Raw genomic sequence first — 25541 nt, 5'->3', positions numbered from 1 at the left:
CAAACAATGTATTTTATGCTAAAATATCACCTTTTCATGCAATTCTATACATCCATGATTTATATCTGTATTAAAAGCTACAATATTCAACTGTCCAAAACTCATATATTTTTTTACTAGAATTTATTTTAAAAATTGGATGGTCAGATCTCAGCTTTAGTTAAATATATAATAAAAGTAAAAGTGTTCTGGTCTATGTCAGGGTCTGTTTAATTCAGGGTGTGAGTTTGAAACAGATTGAATAAAGTCAAAAATTGCGTCCAAAAAAACAGTAAGAGGTATCACTTTGGGTTTTTTGGGGGTGATTTTTACTTTTTTTTTTTTTTTTTGCACCACAAGTTAGAGCAATGCTGATTTAGACATGACTGCTCCTACTTTTTTTTTTATCTCACACCAAAGCTGAGATACAAATAATCCAATTTTCAACAGATTCGTCAAAACATATACAGCTCCGGAAAATATTAAGAGACAATTAAGAGAAAATGAGAAATAGCTGAAATAACAAAATAACAAAAAAAAAAAAAAAAGATGCAGAGCTTTCAGAAACAAGTTCATATTCATGAAGTTTTAAGTGTTCAGAAATCAATATTTGGTGGAATAACCCTGTTTTTTAATAACAGTTTTTTTTTTTCATGCATTTTGGCATCATGTTCTCCTCCACCAGTCTTACACACTGCTTTTAGATAACTTTATGCCTTTACTCCTGGTGCAAAAATGTATTCAAGCAGTTCAGTTTGGTGGTTTGATGGCTTGTGATCATCCATCTTCCTCTTCATTATATTCCAGAGATTTTAAATTTGGTGAAATAAAAAAAGTACAGCATTTAAATCCAACTTTTTCGGAGCAGTAAAGAATGCGGACAGTCATTTGGGTTGGACATCTTTTATTGTCATATTGCCAAAGCTGTACAGTTTCTATAAATACTTTTTTTTGTTTTTTTTAAACACTGAAATATTTACATCCAAACGAAACGTCTCGTTCTCTCGCTCTCGCTCTTCTGCTTTTCCTCTCATTTTTTTTCTTTTTTTTCGGAACGCCAGAGGAAGAGAAGGAAAGAGCAGGCGAGTTTAGAAGCTACACTCCATCAAAAACACCCGTCTTTGGAGACTCTCTTCGAACTGGCGATCTGTCTGGACACGTCTTGATCTGTCTTGTGCTATTTACAACTAAACCCTACACGCACACACGGCGCGATTTTATTTTCTTTTCTTTTATATTATTATTAATAACCATCGGTTGAAGGAAACGATTGATTGCTCTTGTGTGAAATGCACAGTTTACAGCTTACGGACACGCTCGGAAATGAAGGATCGGGACCCTGAATTAAAATTAAAATCAAAATAAAAAAATATATACGTAACACACGCAACACTTTACGCTTAAAATAATGATAAAAGGTATGTTGGAGGTTCTTTAAACCACAACGTCATCTATATATATATATATATATATATATATATATATATTTATCTATATTTACACACGTTTAAACCCTCACACAGACGTTCACAGACGCACAGAGTGAGTGAGGAAGGGAGGGAACGGTTTGAACTGGACTCAAAATCACTATAAACGATACAATCCGTAATATTTAGGTTTATTTCGGTTCCTCAGACAGTGATTGGACATTTCTAGACTTCCAGATCCTCTTCCAGAGCTCTCCAAACACAGCTGTTTCAGCTTTCTTTCTTTCTCTCTCTCTCTCTCTCTCTCTCTCTTTCTCTCGCTCTTTTTCTTTCACACACACTCGTTCTCTCGTTCTGTTCGGTACTGCAGTCGAGGGGACTTTTTCTTGTTCTCCTGTGATAGGCCATCTTCTCAGGTTCGTATGTTCTCGATAGCCATTATTAGAAGAGATACTAGTAGTAGTATTGCACATCTACTCAACAAACCACGGTCTGTTTTTTATATATATATTTATATATAACATTAAGGATTTTCTCTCTCTCTTTTTTTAGATCATTGCTCCAGTGAAATGTACAGTGTACCACTTTTTTCCCTATTTTTTCTTTTTTGCTATTTTTTTTTTGTTGTTTTTCTACTTTTTTTCTACTATTTTTCGTACAGCCTTCTTATTAATTACAGCAACATGCAGTTTTTATGATCATCATCACAGCTGTTCACAGACAGAGCTTAAGCTTTTAGAGCTTTTACAGAAGAACCACAGTAGAAGTACGTACAGTAGTAGGCTCAGGGCGAAGAAAGAAAGCTACTAGAGAGCTACACACACACACACACACACACACTCATACATACACACACACACACACACACACACTCACAGAGATCTTGGACCGCTATGATGAGCAGGTGGTAATGAGAAACTCTCTGGCACCCCCTGGTGGCTCGTTTAGGCGTAACACACCTGGATTGTAGCTTTTTTTTTGTGTATGCATTTCATCAGTTTTGCAGCCTTGGAGCCTTATAGAGTCTTGGAGTCTTGGATGGGGGCGGAGACTACAGACTGATAGACTGAGCACACACATTAATTTATTACACTGTCTCTGAGTCCACAGACAATGATGAAGATGAGCAAGAGCGTCTTCAGGTGGGATTGAGGATCGTGGAGTTAGAGTGCTTGCCTGGACAGAGGTCATTGATTGTGGCCATGCTGATGCCAATTTACAGAGAGTGATGCACCTCTGACCACATGCAAGATATACTAACAGATGAATAGCAGTTGAGTAGAGTTGGGTAGAGTTCAGTAGAATTGAGTACAGTAGAGTTGGGTAGAGTAGAGCTGGGTTGGGTCGAGTTCAGTTGGGTAGAGCCGAGTACGGTAGAGTTGAGCTAGGTAGATTTAGGTAGAGTACAGATTGGTAAAGTAGAGTTGGGTAGAGCTGAGTAAAGCTGAGAAGAGTTCAGTTATGCAGAGTAGAGTTGGGTTGAGTAGCGTTGGGCAGAGTTCAGTAGAGGAAAGCTGGGTAGAATAGGTTTGGATAGAGTTGGGTCGGGTTGGGTTGGGTTGGGTTGAATAGAGTCGCACAGAGTTGAGTTGGGTTGAGTAGCGTTGGGCAGAGTTCAGTAGAGGAAAGCTGGGTAGAATAGGTTTAGGTAGAGTTGAGTTGGGCTGAGTAGAGTTGAGCAGAGTTGGAAAGAGTTCAGAGAAGTATATTTGGGTTAAAAAGAGTCAGGCAGAGTTGAGTTGGGTTGAGCAGAGTTGAGTTGAGTAGAGTTGAGTTGGGTTGAGTAGAGTTAGGTTGGAGAAGAGTTCAGTAGAGTAGATTTGGGTTGAGAAGAGTCAGGCAGATTCAAGTTGGGTTGAGCAGAATTGAGTTGAGTAGCGTTGGGCACAGTTCGGCAGAGTAGAGTTGAGTAGCGTTAGGCAGAGCTCAGTTGAGTTAGAGTCAGGCAGAGTTAAGTTGGGTTGAGTAGAGTTAAGCAGGGTTGGGTTGGGTTCAGTAGAGTAGTGCTGGGTAGAGTTGATTTGGGTGGAGTAGCGTTGGGCACAGTTGAGTTGGGTTGAGCAGAGTTGAGTTGAGTTGGTGGCTTTCACATGGTGAAGGAACTCAGAAGTGAAGTATACTACAGTCTGAATGTTCTGAGCAGCTGAATGGTTTGAAAGTTGAGGGATGAAATGCTTTAATGAACAGAGTTTCTGAGAACTGGATTAAATAATGTCAGTGATGATTATCCAGAATTAAACAGAGCCGTCGGAACATCGAGCAGTGCAGGATCTGCTGATCTGCTGTGGATCTACAGGCTGGAGAACGCGGTACAGTGCAGGAATGAAGGTGTAGAATGTAGAAGATCAGGACAGGGTCTGAATAAATGACAGCAGGTGGAGGGAATGTGCATTAGCTGGGCAGTGGACGAGGGGACAGCATCTTGGGTTTGCCCTCCGTCTCTTTTCCCTTCACTGCAGCCATGTAGGAGAAGAGACAGAGCACGGAGTAACAGATCTGATGTGCCTGAAAAACAAAGAAAAAAAATACAATACAATAAATTATTATTTCGTACAGGTTTACTGAAGTTATCTGGTAATTTAAGTAGCCACATAAACAGCATAATCCAATTACCTTGATCAGGGTAAGGTAGGGCTGGGCAATATATTGTTAATAAGTTTTATACAATTTTTCTACTAAATATACAGCTCTGGAAAAAAATATGAAGAGACCACTTTAGTTTCTGAATCAGTTTCTCTGATTTTGCTATTTATAGGTTTATGTTTGAGTAAAATGGACATTGGGGTTTTATTCTATAAACTACAGACAACATTTCTCCCCAAATTCCAAATAAAAATAGAGCATTTATTTGCAGAAAATGAGAAATTACTGAAATAACAAAAAAAGAAGCAGAGCTTTCAGACCTCAAATCAGAAATCAATATTTGGTGGAATAACCCTGGTTTTTAATCACAGTTTTGTTTTTATGCATCTTGGCATCATGTTCTCCTCCACCAGTCTTACACACTGCTTTTGGATAACTTTATGCTGCTTTACTCCTGGTGCAAAAATTCAAGCAGTTCAGTTTGGTTTGAAGGCTTGTGATCATCCATCTTCCTCTTGATTATATTCCATAGGTTTTTAACTTGGTAAAAATCAAAGAAACTCCTAATTTTAAAGTGGTCTCTTATTTTTTTTCCAGAGCTGTATATGTACATAAAAATACCATATTGTAGTAAGTAATTTAATAATAAAAATGGTTTGGTTTCCACAAGAATGACACTAAAAAAATGCCAATTCTTTATAACCGCAGTTTTTGTGATTTTTTTAAAAGTAGGTCACGCAAATTGGCCATAATATCATTATTATTATATCATTATAATGCTATATTAGGATTATATATGTATTATAAGTATTTTTTTGTTAATTTAGGGCCTAAAGTGAGAGGGCATTTAGAGAAATATTATAAAACTTAATGTCATAGTGACCTCAACATTTTTACCACACAATAAAACAGCCTTAATAAAACGCATTTAAGTCGAAATATTTGAAACATTTTATTTTTTAATAAATTTTAATAAATATTAATCACAAAATTAATGTCAACGATTTTTTAAAACGCTAAAGATTGACCCCAAACATAATAGGAGAATTACAACAATAAAAAAGAATATTCATCTGTGTCAAAAAGGTTCGTTTTCACTAGGGATGACCCTCAACAGATTACAATCTTTTGCAGTAATCCGATTCGTCAGTGCCTGCATACTCTTAAACGGAGTATTCTGGTTTGTCTCAGTCTGTGCATGTGTGAAAACAGACCATGGTAGCAGAATTAAGCAAGCAGCTAATACAATACAGCACAGCACCCACAAGCCAGTGAAACATTTAAATAATTTAAACTGATAAATGTTCATATTAAGGCTCAACATAAAAAAATAATAATTGGAGTGTAAATTGTGTTTTTTTTTTTTTTTTTTGCTGCACAGCAAACATCAGATTATCGCCTGACTCATGTAAACTATGGCTTTCCACCCCAATATCTAATTACCCAAGTTCATGTAAAGACATTGATCTTACCATTGGAGTCTTGTACTTGTGGATCACCACTTCTTTAGTTTCAGGAACTGCAATCACAGGTGCAAGAGACAAAACAAAAGAGATTGGAAGAGGTGGAAGAAAAGAAAAAAACAAAACAGAAAAACAAAAGGGAAGAGAAAGCGAGTGAAAGAAAATGACAAGATAAAACGAGATAAAAAAATGAAAGTGAAATAAGACAGAGACGCAATGTTACGAGTTAAATAGAGATAAATCAGAGAGAGCAAGCGAGACCAGTATAAGAGGGTTAGAGAGCGCGAGAGTGCGAGATAAAATCAGTGTGAGAATGACAGAATGAGATAAGACGAGAGGTAGAGAGAGCAAGAGAAAAGTGAGATTAGAAAGAGATGGTGAGATAAGAGTAAGATAAGATGAAAGTGTGCAAGAGAGCATGCACACAACAATAAGAGTGGTGGAGTGAACGAGTGAGAAAAAGACAAGTAAAGCAAGTCAAAGAGCGCTACAGACAACAAAAGACAGGGTTAGAGAGAGAGCGCGAGAGTGAGATAAGACATATTGTAAGATTTTATTGGCATGTATACAAAAGTGAGAAAAGATAAGAGTGAAAGAGTGAGAGATATGTTAAGAGAGCAGGTGAAAGAGTGTGAAAAAATTAATGCAAGAAATTGTGAGAGTTAGAGAGAGACCACAAGAGGGAGTAAGAGCACGAGACCCAAAGAGAATTAGAGAGACATAAAAGACGCAAGAGAATGAGAGAGAGCACATTGGGGAGAACATTAGATAAGTGAAAGTGTGCAAGAAAGAAAAGGAAAATTATGAGAGGAAAAAACAAGAGAAGCAAAGAGAGCATAAGAAAGAGTGAGAAAGAAATGTAAGGCGAGAGTGAATGTGAGAGTGTACAAAAGTAAAAACAGACAAACAGTAAGATAACAGACAAAGGTGCATGCGAGAGCATGTAGACAAAAGTAAGTAAAAGTTGAGATAGTAGAGTGAAAGAGTGAGAAAGAGAGAGAGAGAGAGAGAGAGAGGGAGAGAGAGAGACAGTGAGAGAGAGATAAAAGATGTGAGAGTGATAAAAAGCATGTAAGGTGAGAGCATTAGAGGTAAGTGTGCACGTGGAAGAAAAAGAGAAAAATTGAGAAATCAGTCAGAGAGTGCAAGAGAAAAAACAATGCAAGAGTTTGCGAGAGTTACAGCAAGACCACAGGAGGGGGAATGAGAGAGAGAGAGAGAGAGAAACGTGAGAAAGTGAGAGAAAGCACGTAAAATGAGAGCATTATAGCAGTGAGAGTGAGCATGAAAAAGAAAAAAAATAAATAAATTAGAAAGCAAATCAGAGTGCCCGAAAAAGAAACAATGCAAGAGATTGCGAGAGTTACAGAGAGACCACAAGAGGGAGAGTGAGAGAGAGAGAGAGAGAGAGAGAACCGTGAGAAAGTGAGAGAAAGCACGTAAAATGAGAGAATTCGAGCAGTGAGAGTGTGCATGACAGAAAAATACAAAAATTGAGAAGCAAGTCAGAGTGTGTGAGAGAGAAACAATGCAAGAGATTGCGAGAGTAGACCATAAGAGAGAGACCATAAGAGGGCGTAAGATCAGGAGACAGAGAGAGAGACATTAAAGACGCGAGAGAGTGAGAGGAAGCATGTAAGTGAAAGTGTGCAACAAAGGAAAAGAAAAAATTTGAGAAAGCAAGTCAGAGAGGGAAAGAGAGAAACAATGCAAGAGTTTGCGAGAGTTACAGAGAGACCACATAAGGGGGTAAGAGCATGAGACAAAAAGAGAGAGAGAGACATAAAAGAGGTGAAAGAGTGTGAAAGTATGTCAGAGTGGAAGAGAGAAACAATGCAAGAGATTGCGGGAATTAGAGACAAGAGGAATAAAAACAGGAGATAGAGAGAAAGACATTAAAGACACGAGTGAGTGAGAAGAAAAAAAACTGAGAAAGCAGGTCAGTGTGTGTGAGAGGGAAACAATGCAAGAGTTTGCGAGAGAGGGAGAGACCACAAGAGGGAGTAAGAGCACGAGACAGAGAGAGAGATATTAAAGACGCGAGAGAGTGAGAGAAATCATGTATATTGAGAGCATTAGAGAAGTGTGTGCAACAAAGAAAAAGTCAGAGTGCAAAAGAGAAACAATGCAAGAAATTTGCGAGAGTTAGACAGAGAGAGAGAGACGGATATTAAAAGAACCGAGAGAGTGAGAGAAAGCATGTAAGAGTTCGAGAGAGAGCATTAGAGAGGTAAGAGGGATGAGATTCATACATATAACTCATAAAAAAGTTCAAAGAGACAAAGTTAGGAATCAATAAACAGTTGAAAACACAATTACAGAATATACATCACCATTATCAGAAAGATCCGAAAGATCAAAGGAACATCAGCTGTCTGTTTAAAAAAACGCATTACTTATCGATCAGCCTCTTGATCGAGCTGAAGTAGCTGGACCAATCGGCCGCAACGATCCGACAAGCCAACCAATTAGCAACGAGCATCTGAACAAACGACTGACGACTTTTCTTACATGCAACCATGCCCTGCTAAAAGCTACGAGCTACGGAGAGCAGAGACCTCTAGCAGAACTTCAGCAGGAGACAAGCAGACTCTACCATTAGAGAGAGAGAGAGAGAAAGAGAGATAGAGAGAGAGAGAGAAAGAAAGCTAACGAGTGATAAACAGTCTAACTGCAGGAGAAGTGGTCCAGGGTTCAAGCGTGATGTCATGAATTCAGCGAGATGTCAGACAGCCAGGGCAGTGAAGATGAGCTACAGACGGGTATCAGTCAGGGCGACAGATAGAGAGAGAGAGAGAGAGGGAGCAGGACGGATGGAGGGAGGAGGGAAGAAGGAGGAACGTGAGGTAGAAAAGATAAAGGTGACAGCACTTTACCTGCTGGAGAATGAAGGTTTTCATAGCAGCAAAGATGAGGGGGCGGATTACAAAAAAGGAAGCACAGAGACACGGCAGTAACCCAGGCTAGCCCTCATGCTAACGCTAAAGCTAATGCTAATAATACCATCACGCCACGCACTACTGAACCTATGCCGAGACATTAAGCACTCAAGAAGCCAATAAACTATAAATCCCTTATTAAAAATAATAATACAGAATTTATCATAATCATAATACAAAAATATACCCGTATCTAGATCTAGGTATGTAGAATACAAAATAAAAATGTATTAATAAACTAATAATTTAACCATATACGAAGCTAGAAAGAAACTTTAGTGAGGTTATTCTAGTTTTAGTACTGTTTTAACATGCCCTCATTGACTTATCGTTCTAATCAGTGTCCTTAATTATTACCTACTGCCCTTAATTTTGTGGCATTAAAACATTTCTAGAGCTAGTTTCTCTGATTTTGCTATTTATAGGTTTATGTTTGAATAAAATGAACATTTTTGTTTTATTCTATAAACTACAGACAACATTTCTCCCAAATTCCAAATAAAAATATTGTCATTTAGAGCATTTATTTGCAGAAAATGAGAAATGGCTGAAACAACAAAAAGATGCAGAGCTTTCAGACCTCAAATAATGCAAAGAAAACACGTTCATATTCATAAAGTTTTAAGAGTTCAGAAATCAATATTTGGTGGAATAACCCTGATTTTTTAATCACAGTTTTCATGCATCTTGGCATCATGTTCTCCTCCACCAGTCTTACACACTGCTTTTGGATAACGTTATGCCTTTACTCCTGGTGCAAAAATTCAAGCAGTTCAGCTTGGCTTGATTGTATTCCAGAGGTTTTCAATTTGGTAAAATCGAAGAAACTCCTCATTTTTAAGTGGTCTCTTATTTTTTTCCAGAGCTGTATATACATATTTGTCTATTTCATAAACTTACCAAGACTACTATTATTTTAAACAAAATCAGTTTAACAGAATAGAAAATTTAGCAAAAAGAAGTCATGTAACAACTAAAATATACCACAAAAACTGCAAAAACATTTAAATACAGAACAGACTGCTATTAAGAATACTGCAAAATCACGATATGGAGGTTATTTATCATGTCAAGATTTTTTTTTGCAATATTAAGTATTATACGATTTTGTTTTACATAAATCTTCACAGCAACAGTTACTCTATCAAAAGCAGGATTAACTCCTGTTAACCGGTGTTGAACCTGCTCCCTCTTGCAGTGTGCTTTAATAAATAAAGAATTTAAAAATACAATTTTTGAACTGCTATTACTGTGCAGTCATGTGGAACAGTCAACAAGGGCATGTTTTAAACCAACCAACCAACTAACCAATTAAAAACCTTATATGAACAGAATATTTAAATATATAAAAAGTTAGAAACTGCTGAACAGGAGCCGCATCACTGATCTCAGTCTAATGGCGCTACGCTGCTAATCACGCTCTGTAGTTTGGTTTACTGCCGTGTCGCGTACAGGCCTAGAATCAAAATGGGGGTAATTACCAAATTCCTCCAGGACAAAGACTCCCTTCACTGTATTGCACTTTTTAATGTGATTCAGCTCTATGAAAACCTAAAATGACAAAAAACAAACAAAAGAACAGGGCACACTGTTAGCAACTCAATCTCACACTCTGTGAAAATAAGAAACAAACACAGTAAATGAATCTAAATTAAAACAGTTTTAAAGAAATGACGACCTGGACAGTCAGTAAACAGTAAAACAGGGAGAAACGAAGACGGCACATAAGCAGGCTCTGAAAATGCTAACACAACTCAAAAAAGGGCTAAAGACAAAGAGAGGAAGTTTCCATGCTGAGACGCTTACATGGGCCGTCGAACGATGAGCGATGGATGGCGTGGTGTGTGTACGAAGTGGAATTTTAACCGATTTAATGCAAAAAAAATCGCTTCAAATACTTGATATACAATGTTATTTATTGGATTTACTATTTAAATGTCATAAATCACAAAATTATGTAGTGAAAAATGTGTTACATACGTGGCTGATGGTAACTAATGAATGAAATCAATCTAAAATGGTCTAAAGTTGAATATCGATAAATCGCTAATCTGTAAATTGCAAGAAAATAAAGCAAAAATATGATGACATACAGGCCCATGTAAATACACACACACACATGAAAAATTCCATTATATGAACACAAAAAGGAAAATGTAAAAACAGAAGCACGAAAACAAAAAACAACAACTAAAGCCTGCCAAAACACAGCTACAAATGGAGAAAAGAAAGAGAAGAAAGCCATTTAAAACAAAAATAAATGAAAGAAAAAATAAAAAGATCCGCTAATAAGCAAAGACAGCAGAGGTGGTGTACCTTCCGCTCCTTGCAGGGAGAGAGAGCATGGGAGAGAAACGCTTTGGATTATTATCGCACAAAAAAAAGAGCACAAAAAATAAATATAAATATATAAATATATATACACCCACTGGTGTATATAAACACCTCCCCCACCCTGTAAAGATTCAGCGAGATTCAGCGAGAATCAAGAACCAGTCATCAACCAATCAGTTCTCCCGAAAAACGATGAGGTAAGAGTGCAACAAAAGCAGAGCAAAGATAAAAAGATAAAAATTCTAATTTTTAAAGAATTAAGATTATGGTCGTTTTTTGGAACGCTCGCTCTAAAATCCCACTCCATTGCCCTCCATGCCTCCTCCGCCAGCAGTGCGGAACGGCACCCTCAGGGAAGCTACAGCACAGACATCTCCAATAAACACACTACACACAACAGTTAGCAGTTAGCCTACCACTTAAAACTCATTCTAACACTTCTTCAAACTAACTTATATAACCATTAACACTCAATAAACCACTTCCACACGTCCATCTCATCACACCTTGTATTAAAGCACATAGGAACCCATAGGAACTGAAGGAACCAGTAGGTAGAACTAGCAGAATAGTGAATATAACAGCAAATTCCACAATTAAACACAATAAAACACATCACAATACAATATCCTACTATATATACACACAGGGCTCCAGACTAACTTTATTCACAACCGTCCCAAACTGAAAATTTTACATTAATGTTGTATTTATTCATGTATTTGACCATATGCATCATAAATAGTACTGTGCAGAAGTTTCAGGCACTGAAACATATCATTTAAATCCATTACGCTTAACAACAAGAGCAAATTTAGCTTTTTACATTTTTTGGAATTTGCGTTTAAAACTTTAGAATTTTATACTGCAATTGTATAAAAATAGAGTCAGGCGCACCAGACTAGGCACACCGGATTACAAGGCGCATTATGCAACACTAGTAAGGAACAGGGGTGCCGCACTGTTTTCATTCTAATTCAGCAGGTCTCACCGCAAAACATTTTCTATTAAGGTCAAACGAGCGCTGGATGTTAATCTACACAGATTTTTCTCCTGAAAACTGTTTATTTGGGTGAGTAAAGCACTTCTGTTAATTTACAGTAAGCTTAGATTTCCAGATTTCCACTAAGGCTGAGTGCAGCAGCATTAGCATTAGTTGTAGTTAGCGCTAGTAAATGCCACCTGGCAGCACTAAACTGAGGAACCCTGAGTGTTCTGGTAAGCCAGGGCGCTCTCAGCTAGAGATTCGTCCCACATACAGTAGTTTGTTTTAACACAGTAAACAGCTAGTGCTGTGGTAAGTGGCTAATGCTAATACTGCTCCAGCAGTGCTAGCTGGGGTTAGCAACTGGTTACAGGCCGATAATCTTCACACCTGAGCTAGCGCTTAGCAGCTAATTCTAATGCTGCTCCAGCAGAGTAGCTTTACTGCCCCTTAATACCTGACTGGTAAAATTCATACATAAGGAGCACTGGATTATGAAGTGCACCGATGATTTTTGGGAAAATTAAAAGATTTTAAGTGCACCTTATAGTGTGAAAAATACGATAACACAAATTTCTCCTTTTGAGAAAAGTAGTTGAGACTTTGCGAGGCAGTTTAAAGAACAAAACTTCAGTTTTCTCTTGGATGCCTCCAGCTACTACATGGATGCGTTTAATTTTATCACTAGCTTACCTAATTCAACATAATTAAACTCATTATAGTAACATTTCCTAATGTAGTACATACTGATATGATCGACCAGTTTACATTACATATTAAGTTTCTCATACGTTTTCCCCTGCTTGCGTAATTAATTCCAGTGTCTCTGTGATTGCCATTGCCACTTTTGAAGTTCCACAGTTGACTGACAAGGCGATCCACCAACCACTATTATTTATTTAGGGTCTTTTCCCACTACCTGATCCTTCTCCTCTTGTGGCATTATCAGTGTGCTATTTTCTAATCATCCCCTGGAACAGTGGGACAGTGTTAGTCTGGAGCCCTGCTATATAACCAACAGCCATAACTCCATCTAAGATTCAGATTAACAGGAGAAGCTCTGTGCTGGAGTTTCAAGCATGAGAATGGAAGAAGATGAAACATCTAACATGAATAAATCCACCACTACTGATGCCATTGATGCTTAAGCCATGAAGATAAATAAATAAATAAATAAAACTGTGTATATACATGGAAATGAAGACTGGACAACATAATAATAGCTCAAAAAACCCAGCAACTATGTATATTTACATCTGAGCAATGGCATTAAATAATGGCGACAGAGCCAAACTGATCAATAATTGTAAAGACTTTGTACATAGAATATTATAAAAGCAATACTTTTGTCCATATAGTCTGCATATGAATTACGGTCCAAAGCTTCAGAGATTTAAAAACACAGTACATTACATCTATTTTCCCAAATTCCTCACGAGTGCAACCAAAACTGATCAATAGAGCGCATATAATACATAATCATCTGCCGTCATAGTCAATTTCAAAATGTTCAATACAAAAATCATATTTCTAGTAATACCTTCCCATTATTCCAGTATTTAAAAGAATTAGAGAACTCTGTAGCAGTTCTGCTAACGGTCTTACTCATATTCCTATATCTTACCTCAGAACATACCAAAATAAACTCCAAAAATCACACCAACACACACCCACACACTGTGAAGACAAGGGTTTGGTACCACAGTAAACAACAGTTAGTACTAACACAGTTTATGTGCAATGTGCGCTTTCATAAAAAAAAAAAAAAAAGAACAAATAATTGCAAGTGACTAGGCAACAGAAAAACAAACAAACAAACAAACAAACAAACAAACAAACAAACAAACAAACAAACATCCAGCAAACGAAGCAACAGAAGAAGAGCTTTTCCTCTCAGAACTTCTGAAGAGTTCTCCAGGAACTAAAGAAGCATCAATTATTTAATGAAGCACAATCAAATTCTTCACACTGAAGAGAAAAATGGTGAAAGTGTTACAAATTACTTTTCTTTGAAGTTCTTTGAGGAAGAGAGCCGCTCAAATAAAAGAGAGCATGAACAAAAAGGCATGGAGACCAGAGAGAGAGAGAGAGAGAGAGAGAGAGAATTAAAAAGAACATAGAGAGAGGGAAAGATGGTAGAAAGAGAAATAAAATCAGAGAAATAGAATAAAAGACAGAGAAAGAGAGAGAGAGAGAAAATTTGAATGAAAGAAAGAGGTAGAATGAGAAAGAGAATGGGAAAATAGAGATAAACAGAATGAAAGAGAAAAACAAAAAGAATCAAAGAGAACTAGAATAGAGAGACTGTATGAGAGAGAGAGGGAAGAATGAAAAAGAGAATGAAAGAGTATATGAGAAAGAGAGAGAGATTATTAAGAGAGATATAATGAAAGAGTGAAACAGAAAGAGAGAGCGATAAGATAGAATGAAAGAGCAAGAGTATTTGAATGAAGGAGAAATCGAATGAGAGAGAGGGAATGAGAGAAAGAGAGAGATTATAGAGAGAGATAGAATGAAAGAGTGAGACAGAAAGAGAGAGCGCTGAGATAAAATGAGAGAGTGAGTATTTAAATAAAGGAGCGATAGAATGAGAGAGAATGAGAGAAAGAGAGAGATGATAGAAAAAATAAAATAGTGAGAAAGAGAGAACAGTGAGATAGAATGAGAGCGAGAGTATTTGATTGAAAGAGAGATAGAATGAGAGAAAGATAGATATGATAGAGAGAGAATAAAAGAGTGAGGGAAAGAGAGAGCATGAGAGAATGAGAGAGCAAGAGTATTTGAATAAAGGATAGAGAATGAGAGAAAGACAAATACATAAAATGAAAAGAAAGATACAAGAGAAGAAAAAGGGATGTGTAGAGAGAGGAAAGAATGAAAGAGAATATATGAGAAAGAGATAACGACAGGACATATATGAGACAAACAGAATAAAAGAGAAACAGATATAGAATGAAAGAGAGAGGTAGAAAAAGAGAGAGAGAGAGAGATATGTGGGTGAGAGAGGTTGAGGATGAGTGTGGGGGGGGTGTGGGGTGGGGGTGTTCTGCATGCATGCGTGTGATTGGTTGGTTGGTAAGGGATCAGCCGTGGGGGCTCCTACCTGGCTGTGCATAAATTTGAGGTTGATTCCCTCGAGAGTGACCTGCAGGAGACCACCTTCTCCCGTCTTCATATCCTGCACCGGGAATTCTCCTCCCAGCTCAGGACCTAAACGCACACACACACAGACACACACACACAGACAAACACACACAGACACACACACACAGACAAAAAAAAAAAAAAAAAACACTAAGCAAAAGTACACAAACATACAGTACCAGTCAAAGGTTTAGACACATTTTCTCATTTAATGTTTTTCTCTATTTTCTCATTTAATGTTTTTCTCTATTTCTTTATTTAATGTTTTTTTTACATAGTAGATTATAATTAAAGACATAAACAATAACAATTCAGGGACACATATGGAATTACGTAGTAAAAACGTTTGGGTTAATACTTTTTTTTACAGAATAATTTAGCATGTGTTCCTGTATAGCGTAAATATACAGGGTTCATACACTTTTTAACCAATACATTTCCATGACTCCAAGGCAAATTTTCATGACCATATGATTTTTTAAAACAGTGCAGAAACGGACAATAAAACAAAAATCAAATAAAACTATAATCGAAACTTGAAAAATGAATCTGACACACAATCTTTAATAATATGAGCTGACGTATTTTGTTAGCTCAAAATAGATTTTCTCCATCAATATACAAAAACATAGATTTGTAGATAAAATTTCCATGATTTTTCCAAAATTTTATTACTCCAAAACTTATCCAGGCCTGGAAATTGCTATTTTTTAAATTCCTGAATATAGTCTTCAATATTAAATGTAAAATGTGAAAAATCATAAAAAGGAAGTCACGGTTCCACAGTGCTGGAGTTCACTAAGCCTGAGACCCATTCTTTCACTATAATGTTTGTAGAAGAAGTCCCAGCATGACTAGCTGTGTCTATGGAAGTGATTATAGAACACCTGAATTCAATGATTTGCATGAGCGAGTGAATTCTTTCGGTAATTTTGTGTTTAAATCACACACTTTACCTGGTTTGATGCTTTGCTGCCGTGCTGCTGCACGCTCCATACTGTCCTTGACGCAGTAGTACAGTTCCCGACACTAGTGCACACAAAACACAAAACAAACAGTGAGTTAAAATCAGTCATTTAAAACACACACAAACAACATTTGGACACACTTCTTATAAATACATTATACAGCTCTGGAAAAAAATAAGAGAGCACTTAAAAATTATGAGATTCTTTGATTTTATCACATTTAAAATCTCTGGAATATAATCAAGAGGAAGATGGATGATCACAAGCCATCAAACCAAACTGAACAGATTGAATTTTTGCACCAGGAGTAAAGCAGCATAAAGTTATCCAAAAGCAGCGTGTAAGACTGGAGGAGGAGAACATGATGCCAAGATGCATGAAAACTGTGATTTAAAATCAACAAATATTATTCCACCAAATATTGATTTCTGAACTCTTAAAACTTTATGAATATGAATCTTTTTTGTTATTTCAGCCATTTCTCATTTTCTGAAAATAAATGCTTTAAACGACAATATTTTTATTCAGAATTTGAAAGAAATGTTCTCTGTAGTTTATAGAATAAAACAACATTGTTCATTTTACTCAAATATAAACCTATAAATAGCAAAATCAGAGAAACTGATTCAGAAATTAAAGTTTTCCCTCATTTTTTTTCCAGAGCTGTATAAATTATACAAATGTGCAAATCTTCTGTGTTTAACTGCATCCTGACCTTCTTGGTGTAGAACTTGTTGAGCTGCGTCTCCTGTCCGTTTCTCCTCCACAAGCACAGCACTTTGGTCTTGGGGCAGTAGGTCATATTGATCAGCTTCTCGTACCACCAGCGCTCGTACACTGTTCCAATATTACTGCGCAGTACGATGCAGTCGTCACACACCTGCTCACACATAAACACACAGGTGGAGGTATAAGATACAGACATATAGAGAAATATAGATAATCTAACTCAATACAGAGGGTAAATTAGTAAATTTGCGATAATAAGCCCCAGGTCTGGCTTGTTTCAGTTTAGAAACGTTTTAACAGTGTACATTTGAACTAAGGCTGATGATAGATTTAAAAGGAAATCATATATATAGACTTTGCTGGGATTAATCACAATTAATAACATTATTTTTTTCTACTTAACACTGAAACATTTTATAATGTATTTTGAAATGTAAAAAAACATTTAAATAAAAAAGAAAAAAGTCAATGCAAAATATGAAAAATTAAGAAGAAAGGTTCACATTGTTAAACTTATTTTGTATGTAATAATGGATTCAGCTTTCTCTTACTTCTTTAAGCTTTAATGGACAAAAAAAGTAATAATTCCAAAGCGTGGGTTTGTGTTTTTGTGTGTGTGTGTGTGTGTGTGTGTGTGTGTGAGTGAAAGAGAGAGAGAGGGAGGAAAGAGGAGGGAAGTGTAAGAGTGAGAGTTAGTTATAAGATTTAATCCTTGATAATAATATATCAATATTTTACAGCAGCGTGATCAATTTTCTTATTGTTTCGACAACAAGCATATAGAGAATTTAATCAGTACTTAACCCTTGTGTGGTGTTCATATTTTTTGTTACTCGTTTACTTTGTTACTTGTATTTAATTCAGCAAAATTAAGCAATTTTACATTAAAATGCTTTACACATGCTCGCTACACCTAAATTGCAAGCAATATAAACAGCTTACATGGTTAATATTTGCCCTTTACCTTTCTTATGTTACATTTCTTTCAAAAAGTGCTACTCTTTTTTTATTAGTTTTTTAATAAAATGTAAAAGAAAATGAATTAAACTCAAGATATGAGTAGAAAATTTGTTTAGTTTCAAATTTACAAATGAAGCAATGTTTATTAGCCCTTGGCCAAACATACTGTATGTAATATAAATGTGTAGGGGGGGGGAGGGGGGGGGGGGGGTGTGTGTGTTTATCGAAAATGTGTTTTGATATATGTTTTTCACAAAAAATTAGCCAATGCCAATGAGTTTGAGTTAGAAAAAAATATTTTTTTTAGTATCATTTGATGAAAAATGAAAACGGGTCCCACAGACCCGAACACCACAAAGGGTTAAAGAACATGCCTGATTATGCACATAAAGTGTGGTGGCTTTTAGACTGTTTATATTAATATCAGGATTATATTGTTTTGACCAAAATTAAGAAATATTTATTGTGATATAGATTTTTGCCAAATTATTCAGCTCTATTTAATCCTATTTCTAAATAAATAAAAAACAATCTACCTTCTGAACTCAACAATGGTAGTGATGCATGCTTGCATTGTTTAATACTGCTAAAATAAAAAAAGTCATTATTACAAAAATAATGTAATAATAAGGCAGAAATTTGGGGCCAAAATGATAGATCTGTGTTTAAAAAAATAATACATTAAAATGCACCTTTTGATCGCAAACATACCTCCATAAAGAATATATCCCCTGTGGTATCAGTCCCAGCATGCACCACAAAAGTCTGCTTCTTTATATGGCGACTCCCGCTCGGCCTTATGGGAAGCTCCCTTCCGGTCTACAACAACAACAAAAAAACAGTACACACTTTAAACATGTATTCGTTTAATAATTGAAGGAAATTCAGAACCTGAAGCTACAGTGAATTAAATTGTACCAGCTGTGGAAGACGGTCCAGAACCTCGTTGATCTCCTGGCTGTAGGTCAGGCCGATGTGAGATTTCCCCATCAAACGCCGGACCTTCTTCCTGATGTCGTTTTTGGACACCTGTAGAGCATTTTCCTACATTATTACAGCACTGATTACTGTGAGTACGAGTTTAAGAGTCTCTGAGGACGGATAATCGAGGATTTACCTTCGTCATTAGCATGTAGGCTATCATATTGTGCAACAGAGTGGCCAGCAGTCTGTCCTCATCATCCTCCAGCCTCTTACGGTCGTGATCACCCAGCGACAGGTACCTGAATTACGGAAAATAAGCATACAGATGTTACCTGCCTGCCTTATAGTGGGTGGGCCATATGGTACTGTACTCAATGTATACTAGTGCATCTCAAAAATTTTGAATATCAATAAAAAGTTGCTTTATTTCAGTAAATCAGTATTTCAGTTTAATCAGTTCAAAATGTGAAACATCTATATTATATAGATGTATTTCACAGCCAAAGAAAACTCAAAAATCAGTGTTTCAGAAAACTAGAATATTATATAAGACCAATTATAAGACAGTGTGGGCGGTGTCCTGCTGGAAAATGAAATCGGCATCTCTATAAAAGTTGTCAGAAGCAGAGGGAAGCATGAAGTGCTGTAAGATTTTCCAGGAAAACAATGCACTGGCTTTGGACTTGATATAACACAGTGGACCAACACCTTTTATGAAGATGTGGATTTCATTTTCCAGCAGGAGTTGGCACACTGCCCACTTACGGCAAGAACAACTCAACTAAGTAAAGAAAAAAAAAAAAAACTTTAAGAAATGAAGGTCAGTCAACTTTGAAAGTATCCTCAAGTGCATATGCACAGACTATCAAAACTGTAATGATGAAACTGGCACTCATCAGAATGCCTTTTAAGTTACTACATGATTCCTTGTATTACGTATTTCTTAAAGTGCACAAACCTGTCAATCATCTCTTGTGGTCCCTGATCCATACCCATCCCCTCTCTTTCAAGCATCACAGCATCCAGAAAAGCGTCCTCCCAGAACTGCACCTGATCCCACAGAGTGGAGCGCTCCTTACCTGATAAAAAATAAAAATCACACAAAAACACATTTTAGTGTAAGAATAAAAAAAACCTGTCCAACTCTACTCACCACTCAAACTCAAAATCAAGTACATACAGTATTTTACGGACTATAAGGCGCACCGGATTATAAGGCTCACTATTTTCTGGTCTATTTTCATACATAAGGTGCATTTTAAGCTACAATAGTAAGGAACAAGGGTGTCGCCATGTTTCCCTTCTAATTAAACAAAACTGTAATTCTTAAAAAAAAAAATCTTTCATAGTTAAACGAGCGCTAAACGCTTATCTACACAGATTTCTCTCTTGAAAACTATATTTGGGTGATTAAAGTGCTTCCGAAACCTAAAGCTAAGATTTCCAATATTCAATATAATATAATATAATATAACCCATGGCGATATCAGCTAGCGGTTTATTTCACTTAGCTTGTTTTAAAATGGTTCGTTATACTTGCCTTTGAATGGCGAAAGAGCTAACGCTGTGGTTAGCAGCTAATGCTAATACTGCTTCAGCCTTCATGCTGGAGAAACTTCATTAAAACCCCTTTTATAACGCTGTACTTCAGTAAAGTGGCTTTACTACTCCTTAATACCTGACTGGTAGAATTCATACATAAGGTGCACCAGATTATATGGTGAACTGTCGATTTTTGGGAAAATAAAATGATTTTAAGTGCGCCTTATAGTGCAAAAAATACGGTAATCACATAATTACACAATCACAACTGCACTGTTTCTACACTGTACTCTATTCACTGAAAAACCAAAGAAGGTGTCACATTTAAAATGCCATCTTCATAAATGCCAATGCACACAGCATGTACCCTGAATAAGACTTAAACAATCGACAAAGCCTTTTAACAAACTTAACACATGCACAGAGGTGCCACTTCACACAGCATTCACGCTTACATTACCACCTTTACACCGCCCCCCCCCCCCCCCCCCCACTGCAAAAACAGACTGCAAACAAAGCTTTAACAGAGAAACCCTACTGTACATTTTACTGTATACTGTATACAGTGCTATGAAAAAGGATTCGGCCTTTTTTTTGCTTTTTACCATACTTACATTTTTCAGATTAACAAACATTTAAATATGTGGGGAAATTTTAATTCAAACCAACTGGTGTGGTTTGGATCATTGTCCTGCTGCAGAACTCAAGTACGCCTGAGCTTAAGGTCAGATTGATTGAGGACTGATGGCCGGAAATACTCAGTCAGGATTTAAGAGTCTGCTAAAGAGCAGAACTCATGGTTCACTACCACCCCCACCATGTTTTACATTCAGTATGAGACCTCCTGGATGAGATGTCCATGCCCTTTCGGAGTAATTTCCGAAGGCTGCTCCCTCCTGGGAAGATTCACCAGCATTCTGTGTTATTTTGTAATGACTTACCTCAGTTCAGGGAATAATTTGTTGGCTTTTTCAGCTTTTTTAACTGTTTAACAGGTCTGGCCGTAATAAGATCTGTGGTTAAACACAGTTAATTTATGGAGGGGCAATTATATTTTTCACATAGGGCCAGATTGGTTTGAATTGCTTTTTTGCGGAGAAAAAATTAGTAGATAATGAATGGAAAAACAAGGAGATGGACAAAATGTTATTATATATAGTTTTCCCTAATTTACACAGCTAATTATGCAACCCACTCATTAGGCCTCCCCTCTATCACTAGTGAAGTCAGACTCCGCCTCTTTTTGAACTGCTGCTCGGAGGAAAGCGCAGCGACTCGGTTCTGATACATCAGCTCACAGACACAGCCTTGTGCTGATCCACATCACCCTAGGAGTGATGAGGGGAAAGAGAGAGCACCATCTACTGTACCCATCCAGAGAGAGCAAGGCCAACTGTGCTCTCTCATGGCTCTGGCAGCTGATGGCAAGCTGCATGAACAGGATTCGAACTGGCGATCTCCTGATCATAGTGGCAGCGCTTTAGACCGCTGGATCACTCAAGAGCCCAAAATGTAAAATTCTTAATCACTGTGTATAATTATTATAGTATATAGAAATTACAAATTCTGCACTGCATGCCATACTGCATACTGCTTATTGTATTGTAAAGGATACATGCTTGCAAAATATATATATAAAAAAAAAAATAAAAAAAACACCCAACCCTACAGCACATGCCCCATCCACACACATACAATGCCCACACACACACACACACTCTTATAGACATCACATCTCCGGTAATTATTCAGAGTTAAGCCCTACTCAGAGAGAAGGTTTCCATGGCAGCGTCCTCCAGCTGATCCCACACTGAGCTCTTATCTCTCCCTACGTCGCATTAAGAGAAAAAAGAGCACAGAGAAAAACAAAGAAGAGGCAGAGTGGCAGAGCAGAGAGTTAATGCGTTAATGCAGCAGCAGCAGTGAGCTAATCAGAACAGAGAAAGAGCATCACCCCAGTGTCAGGGACATTGCATTTAGATTATGCTGTGTTTAGGAGCAACATACAGACATTCAAGCAATTAATTTAGTGGTAATTTACAAAATCCCACAGCACAGAATTAAAACACACGAGATTAAATAAATAAAATGTCATTTTAGTAGCTAGAGATGCTTCAGAATTAAATTTTTGGCCTAAATTAGACACTTACAGTACCAGTCAAAAGTTTGAGCACACCTTTTTTTATTTCAAAGTTTTATGTAATTTTTTATATTTTTCTACATATTAAATGAATTGTGAAATGATCTATCAGACTATGAAGGGACACCTAAATAATCATGTAGTAACTTAAAAAAAGTGTTAACTCTCATGAACTTATCCTGTACAACAGAGAGAAGGAACTCTTGCTCTTCCTTTCCTGGGGTGGTACTGATGAGTGCCAGTTTCATCATTAAAGTATTTTTGTTTGTTCTTCACTTAGTTGAGAGAAGAAGTCACTAAAATGTGGCACAAAAAATATTCTGGTTTGTTTTACACTTTTTTACACAATAATTCTGCATGTATAGCCTACAATATTAAATTTACAATGTAAAAAATCATAAAAAAAAGAACGAAAACACATTAAATGAGAAAAGGTGTGTCCAAATTAACTAACGTAATTCTAGATCTGTACAGCTCATTTTTTTCTTTCGGCTGAAAAACAGGCGGTTTGCAAAGAGGTAGGAAACAAATACTAAGGGTAATAAATGATGATAATGCTTACTGTATTTTACAGACTATAAGGTGCACTGGATTATAAGGGGCACAATCAATAAACGTCTATTTTCTGGTTTTTTTTTTTAACATAAGGCGCATCGGATTATAACACGCATTTCAAGCGACAATAGTAAGGAACAAGGGTTTTGCCATGTTTCCCCCTCCAATGGTGAAGCTGGGGGAAGTGCCTAAGTAAACAAAACTGTAAACAAAACTGTGACCTGGTGCATGTTTAATTATCCAAAAGATGTCTGAAACAAAAAAAATATATAAAAAGCAGCCTGAATATTTAATTAGTAACTCAATTACTAATTATTCTATCAATATTTAATGCAGTAGTGTTCCTTACCTCTAACAGTTAACGCTTCAATTAGGATAATTCACATGTTTTTCATGAAACACATTTTGTATACTTTTTTTTAATGTTTCACTACATTATTACTTTAGAAAGATCAACATATAAAACACAATAGTTTTACATTACATTAAAACGTAACATTGCAATTTTGTTTTAGTTTTTGGTTTTGCAGGGGTGATTGGTTGCAAAATATGTAAAATGAACCATTTTCATATTATATGTTGATTAAACTAATTAAGGCAAGCAGAAGAAGTTTCATATTAAAAAAAATACTTTTAACTATTTTTTCTAGATCCTCAAATTAACCCAGAACATAACAGGAGGGCTAAGGTAAACGAGCGCTGGATGTTAGTCTACACAGATTTCTCTCCTGAAAACTGTTTATTTCGGTGAATAAAGTGCTTCAGTTTATTTACAGTAAGCTTAAATTTCTAAAATTTTCAACAGCTTGGTTAGCACTAGCGCTTAGCGCTAGAAAATACTGCCCGACACCACTACACTGAGGAACCCGGTAAGCCAGGGCACTATTAGCTAGCGGTTTAGTAGTTTGTAGCTTATTTTAACACGATATACACGCAGACTACAGTTCAATATACTCACCTCTGAATGGTGAAAGAGCTAGCACTGCGATTAGCGGCTAATGCTAATGCTGCTCCAGCCGTAGTGCTGGAGAAACTTCGCTGACACTCCTGTATAACTCTGTACTCTGTGTTGTCAATCTTTAGGCAAATTAAAATATTTTAAGTGCACCTTATAGTCTGAAAAATATGGTAATTATGTTTAACTTGCTGTTTACCCTTAAAATTTAGGTTGCCAAATAAACAGTGCATCTCTTAATTTTAGTTTATGACAGACAATCAATAAAGCTGTTTTAACAAGAGATTTTGAGAACATTGAAAGCAAACAGACTGTGAAGCACAATTAGATCAGTAAAAAAGGAGGGAAAAATAAGGGGTGGAAATAAAGGCAAAGAGTGGAGAAAGAATAAAATAAGCAAAGAAAGAAACAGAAAAGAAAAGAATATTCAATATAAAGAAAAAAGAAGAGAAAAGTCTTACCCAGCAGCCCCTCGCACAGGTAGATCCTCATGCTGACATCTTCAAGGGGCGGGGCAGGAGCTCCCTTAGCCACACCCCCAGCAGGCTCCTTCGCTCCTGGCTTCAGCTTATGGGTCTTCCCCTGAGAAAAAGACCAGAGTATAGTACATGGTGTCAATATGAATATTCAAATAATTAACCTATTTCACCCTGTTTTAAAGCAAACAAATAAGTAAATTAGTCATAATGCTTCATAGGCCCTAAAATAGAACCCCGAGGGATACCACACAAACTAAAGATACGCCAAACTAAAGGGTTCCTAAATAATGACAGTGTTTTTTACATTCTTCAAAGTAGCATCTCTTGCTTAGCTGACAGTTTTGCACATCTTGGACGGATTTTCTCAGTCAGCTTTATGAGGTAGAGTCACCTAGAATTCAAGCTTTCAGATAACAGCTGTGCTGAACTCATCAAGAGTTAATTACTTGAATTTCTTGTCTCTTAATGTGTTTGAGAGACAAGAAGTGAAGAGGTAGAGTTACAGGTATACAGTAAATAGTGAATAGTTAAGTAATGTTCTAATCCAGATTATGAACATATGCAAGAACTACTCAACTAAGTAAAGAAAAATGACTTTAAAAAATAATAATAAGGTTTTAGTATTTTATTTTAGTATTCATTTTCTACGTAGGAAATAAATTAATAAGGATTGAGTAATTGGCAGCCAGTTACCAGCACTAGTACCAGTTTGCTGAATGCCCTCTTCATATTTACACCTAATAAACCAGGCAACTTACAGTAATTAAGAAGTTAAATCTGGTGAATTCAGGTAGGAAATGCACATGTTCTTTGACCCTTAGCCTAGCATCCGCTGTGCCCTGTTATTTTTGATTTACAGGGGTTGGACAATGAAACTGAAACACCTGGTTTTAGACCACAATAATTTATTGTGGTGACGGACAGTTCTGGTGGAAACAGGAGAGTTGAGGTGCACATTGAATTCTGCGTGATTTGATCAGCCGTGGTTTTATGTTTTTTGGATACAATCCAGGTTAGCACCCGAACATCCCTTTCAGAGAGCTTCCTCTTACAGCGTCCACAGTTAATCCTGTTGGATGTGGTTGGTCCTTCTTGGTGGTATGCTGACATTACCCTGGATACCGTGGCTCTTGATACATCACAAAGACTTGCTGACCAACAAAGACGTGCACCAACAATTTTTCCTCTTTTGAACTCTGGTATGTCACCCATAATGTTGTGTGCATTGCAATATTTTGAGCAGAACTGTGCTCTTACCCTGCTAATTGAACCTTCACACTCTGCTCTTACTGGTGCAATGTGCAATTAATGAAGATTGACCACTAGGCTGCTCCAATTTAGCCATGAAACCTAAAATCCCACACTAAAATGACAGGTGTTTCAGTTTCATTGCCTAACCCCTGTAGATTAGCCATTTATTAGAAGTAGAAACTCA

At 36.8% G+C, this 25541-nt stretch overlaps 1 protein-coding gene across 49 annotated transcripts in view; it reads right to left on the bottom strand.

Moving 5' to 3' along the window:
- Positions 1–866: 866 nt before the first annotated feature.
- madd (MAP-kinase activating death domain) overlaps positions 867–25541 on the bottom strand; it is a 130248-nt gene continuing 105573 nt past the window's right edge. For 22 of the 49 annotated variants that reach the window (XM_049470898.1, XM_049470899.1, XM_049470903.1 and 19 more), the window contains 12 exons: positions 24089–24209; positions 21743–21805; positions 19394–19514; positions 18629–18734; positions 18430–18540; positions 18223–18330; positions 16538–16702; positions 15811–15883; positions 14814–14920; positions 9873–9942; positions 5462–5508; positions 867–3911 (listed from right to left, as the gene is read on the bottom strand). In XM_049470898.1, coding sequence (XP_049326855.1) covers positions 3798–3911; positions 5462–5508; positions 9873–9942; positions 14814–14920; positions 15811–15883; positions 16538–16702; positions 18223–18330; positions 18430–18540; positions 18629–18734; positions 19394–19514; positions 21743–21805; positions 24089–24209 — 1206 coding nt within the window. In that variant the 3' untranslated portion in view covers positions 867–3797. The remainder of the gene's footprint in view (positions 3912–5461; positions 5509–9872; positions 9943–14813; positions 14921–15810; positions 15884–16537; positions 16703–18222; positions 18331–18429; positions 18541–18628; positions 18735–19393; positions 19515–21742; positions 21806–24088; positions 24210–25541) is intronic. The other 27 variants (XM_049470915.1, XM_049470918.1, XM_049470919.1 and 24 more) reach the window with 3 other exon arrangements.

This window comes from Astyanax mexicanus, chromosome 23 (assembly GCF_023375975.1).
Source record: "Astyanax mexicanus isolate ESR-SI-001 chromosome 23, AstMex3_surface, whole genome shotgun sequence".
In the NCBI taxonomy this organism is placed as follows: Eukaryota; Metazoa; Chordata; class Actinopteri; order Characiformes; family Acestrorhamphidae; genus Astyanax; species Astyanax mexicanus.
This window is presented reverse-complemented; position numbering and strand designations above follow the sequence as displayed.